Genomic DNA, 3,963 nt, shown 5'->3' with positions numbered 1-3,963 from the left:
TACTTACCGAAAGAAAAGATGAGACCTCTCTGCTCCGCCTCTGTCAATGACACCATCAACGTCCATGGGAAAGACACAATCATCCATCATGTAGCTACGATACGCTGGAAACAATCTCTCTGAAATCTTCTCCCCAGCCTCTCTGTCGTAGCAAGGCACAACATGACCAGCACGATGCCAAAGACACACAGTAAGATCAAGTACCTATTTACGAGTGGAAATAGAATAAGTGATCCATGTTTTTATTTAAAGCATGTAACATAAACTTTATTTAGAACATACAACCGTACGTTCAACGTATCCAACTTTGTTATCTTATTGCCTCTCTAGTAATGGGATGTCGATAAGCCTTGGAGTCACACATGAGTGTCCAAGTGCGGTGAAGCACAAACCCCACCCTTGCCGCATCCGTAATAAACTCACCTATATGCTCTGCTAAGCACATAGTGACTAAGAATCCCTGGTCGGCCAAATACTCGCGAGCAAGGTCCATACAACCCATAACTAGACCCTTTGAGAACGTGTTCCACTTGGGAATAGTCATGCCCTCTACAAACAACATTGGCATTATGATATATGAGAAGTGAGTTTGATGTAAACCTTGTGTGATAGAAAGCATAACTTACCCAATGGGATGGGACCTAGAGCATCCACAAGCAAGCTCGTAGGAAAATCTGCAAATATCAATCGAGCCACCTCTTGACATGGAACTCCATCTTTGCTATAAAGATGCATCTTTTGTGTTGCAAAAAACTTGTTGATGCTATACACAAAACAACATAGTCATTAATGCAAAGTAACCGATGATGCAATGCTATATGCAACATGTAAATTGATGTTCTTGCAATATGTAGTTGTCATGTCTACCTATCAAGGGCAAATCTATCAATTTGGGTCACATCCACTAATAGAGCATCGACATATGTTTGATACTAGAACCCTACAACAATTATCTCAAAGTAATTTATTTTTAATAATCATACACGAATTTCAAGTTAATATAAGACTTCTCACCTACTAAACGGGTCATAGGTCGCCTCTCCCAATTCTCTCGACCAAGAGATGAATCTGCAACAAAGGAGGTGGTGGGCGCCATAGAGGACTCTGGCACATTTTTTCTCCCTGGATTACCTTGAGTACCCTGGGTGGCACCTTTGGTAGCCTTGGTTGCTTGCTCCTCTACAGTGGTGGGTGCGGTAAGCGGTTCATGAGTATCAACTCCCTCCTTGAATCCTACATAGTATCATTCACCCTTAGACTCCCATGCATGAGCACAAAAACTATTGCTACAAAAGCGACAAGATGTTTACATAGATTGAAGTACTTACTGTCATGCAGATCTTTCTCTTGCTTAGGGATAACCCCCACAGGGTAATCCAGCCACCAAGGGCAAACACTTGCCTCCCATGCTGTCAATTTTCTATCACGTAATGATGGAGAATACATAGTGTTCTCGTCACGAACATCAATCCACTCTCTTGTGAATTGCGGAGCTGCATCCAGCCTCTTCTCTTCTACACATTGTAGTATCCACCTGCAACATTCTTGCCAATTACGCAAGCAAATGCATGCAATCTAATATGAAAATCAGACACACAATCTAATATGAAAATGCATGCTAACCTATAAATCACACGTTTGGCTGAAAATGTAAGCTCTGGCATCTTCTCTGCAACATCTGAAGATTTCACTCCATCCAAGAGGTGTACAAAAGCCTACACAAGTTTCACAAGTGCTTAACATTAGCACATATACATTTTAAGAAAGAACTTAAGAAAGCAATATGAATGCACTGCATTGAGTCAACCTGCATGACATGATTCTTCATGTTAAGCTTAAAGAACTCCTCAAATGAATCTGGTAGCTGTGGACCTTCTACTTGTATCCTATCAATCTGAAGTAGTGCCTCCGAATGCAAGTGAGCCCAATATGTCTCTTTCTTCATGTAAACCCGAAAGAGCTTATAATCACCAAAATGTGGGTATTGGGGGTCTTTGGCCTTTGTGAGACTCATAAGATGCAACAATATTTTTTTCCTGTGATGCACAACAATATACGCAAATAGAAAGCATTGAAGAAAAAAGCATCACATACACACACCTTGCGTTATATATACAAATTACCTTTCCGCAAGGATTTTTGAGCTTGTGAGACAATACAGCTTGTCTCTTGTGATCTTGAGCATGCTTGCATCATCCCACTTTAGCCCAAATAACAACTTAAAGAACTCATCACCATTTTGGGGATTAGCAATGGATAGGTATTTGTAACCCCTATCCTTAAGGCGCTCCTCTTCCACCCTTGTAGCCTTCTCCAAACGTTTCTTCCTCTCTACCTCATCTAGACCAAGAGCCTCAAGCTTAGTAGTTTCTTTTGAGATGAAGACATGAAATTCATCCTATCATTCCAAAAAAAAACTAAATTAGAGATAGAAAAGCACATCTCATACAAGTGAGCCATAGAAAGAAAATCACCTTCCATACAAGCTGAGATATTAAACCGCAAGGAGAGTTATACCATGGAGCAACACCATGATAATACCTTGCCTCTATACTCATCTCAACCTCAGCCCACTTCCTCATGGCCGGACTCAATCTATCTAGAATGGAGTCTTTGTTTGCAATACCAAACTTTTGAAACATATACACCTCATGCGCAATATTTGGAGTAACATGAGCTCTGGAAATACTATTGAAAACAAACAAAAGCATAATATGAGAATGTAAGTGTAACATATTACAAAGAGAAGCATAGTTAAAGGAAGAAGACTTACGTGTTGGTGGTGTCTAGTGTGAGTAGTAGCTCTGCTTCCTTTGCCTTGGGCACCTCAATGAATTGGCACCGTACACTAACATGGTAGTGAGCACAGTCGGAGTACTCTATAATTGAAAACCAACAAACATAAGAATGGGATACGAACATTCAATACTTGCATGTATAGTGGACAACTTACTTTCCTTGATGCGTTTCCACCACGTTTTAAGCCTGTGGTTTCCATCCCAAACCAAGAACTTTTTACCCTTAAGGTCTTGCCACTCTCTTCCAAGAGCCCTCTCAAAATCCTCATTTCTTTGACGCCATATTGGACCCCATTCATCTAGATTGCTGGCTGTCACAGACATGGTCTCCCCTCTCGGACCTTCAACTGACACAAGGAAGTGTCCCATAGTCTCAAGATAACCAGTGGAATCAAAGGAAGGAATCAACCACTGGGCATCATCCGTAGCAAATCTGACTGCCTCATGAGCCACTAATCTGCAGAAAGGCACAAGAGGAGGTAGCGTTCTCTTTTTTATATAAAATTGACTCAGCACATCCTTCATCAGTCCTAGAGAGACTTGCTTGCCTAAGTTCCTTGAGTGCTTCTTTTCTTTTTCATCATCATTCTCCCTTTGATCACTATCACCACTCACCTCTTCTTTGTCATCTAGACTATCATGCTGCACATTAGTCTCTGTAGGAGCAGATATTAATAAGTAAAAATAAAAAAAAGTAGCATTAAACCAATCATATTTAATACATAACACTGAACAAAGCGTCATATGTAAATGAAATGGACACATAAGTGACTACCTGTGTGCTCCGCAACCCCGTCAATTGTATTGGAGTCCCCATCCACTTGTGCTTCGTCATCAATGTAGACATATCTTTTTGGACCACGTCCTTTCTTTATTGAAGGAGTGTCCACTGATCTCAAATGCGATGATGCTTCTTGCTCTAAGATCCGCCCAGGAACACATCCTGAACGTAGCTTCATACAGACTTCACGGCTACTATAAGGTGACACACATTTCTTTCTCTTTCTAAGCACTCTTTTAGGTGCCATAACTTTCTCTACACACTTACAAATAGATACACAATCAACCTCTTTAAGATTAACAACACAATCAATCTCTTTAAGATTAGCAACACAATCAATCTCTTTAAGGTCACGGGACAAAGCCACGGACGAAGCCACACGCT

The 3,963-nt window shown here is 40.8% G+C and overlaps 1 protein-coding gene and 1 long non-coding RNA gene across 2 annotated transcripts; both read right to left on the bottom strand.

Moving 5' to 3' along the window:
- Window positions 1-867: 867 nt before the first annotated feature.
- LOC148031157 (uncharacterized) lies at window positions 868-1,407 on the bottom strand. Its single transcript, XR_015691979.1, has 3 exons — window positions 1,329-1,407; window positions 1,015-1,233; window positions 868-932 (listed from the first exon to the last, which is right to left on the bottom strand). It is a non-coding gene; the product is annotated as an uncharacterized LOC148031157 (long non-coding RNA).
- A 1,362-nt stretch (window positions 1,408-2,769) lies between these two features.
- On the bottom strand, window positions 2,770-3,757 carry LOC148031156 (uncharacterized). Its single transcript, XM_087685547.1, has 3 exons — window positions 3,590-3,757; window positions 2,954-3,452; window positions 2,770-2,879 (listed from the first exon to the last, which is right to left on the bottom strand). The coding sequence occupies exons 1-3, from the start codon at window positions 3,755-3,757 to the stop codon at window positions 2,770-2,772; spliced, it is 777 nt and encodes a 258-aa protein (XP_087541673.1).
- Window positions 3,758-3,963: the final 206 nt, after the last annotated feature.

This window comes from Lygodium microphyllum, chromosome 9, assembly GCF_053477565.2.
Source record: "Lygodium microphyllum isolate KBCC chromosome 9, Lygodium_microphyllum_v1.1.10, whole genome shotgun sequence".
Taxonomy (NCBI): domain Eukaryota; kingdom Viridiplantae; phylum Streptophyta; class Polypodiopsida; order Schizaeales; family Lygodiaceae; genus Lygodium; species Lygodium microphyllum.
The sequence above is the reverse complement of the archived record's forward strand: the minus strand, read 5'-3'. Positions and strand labels throughout refer to the sequence as shown.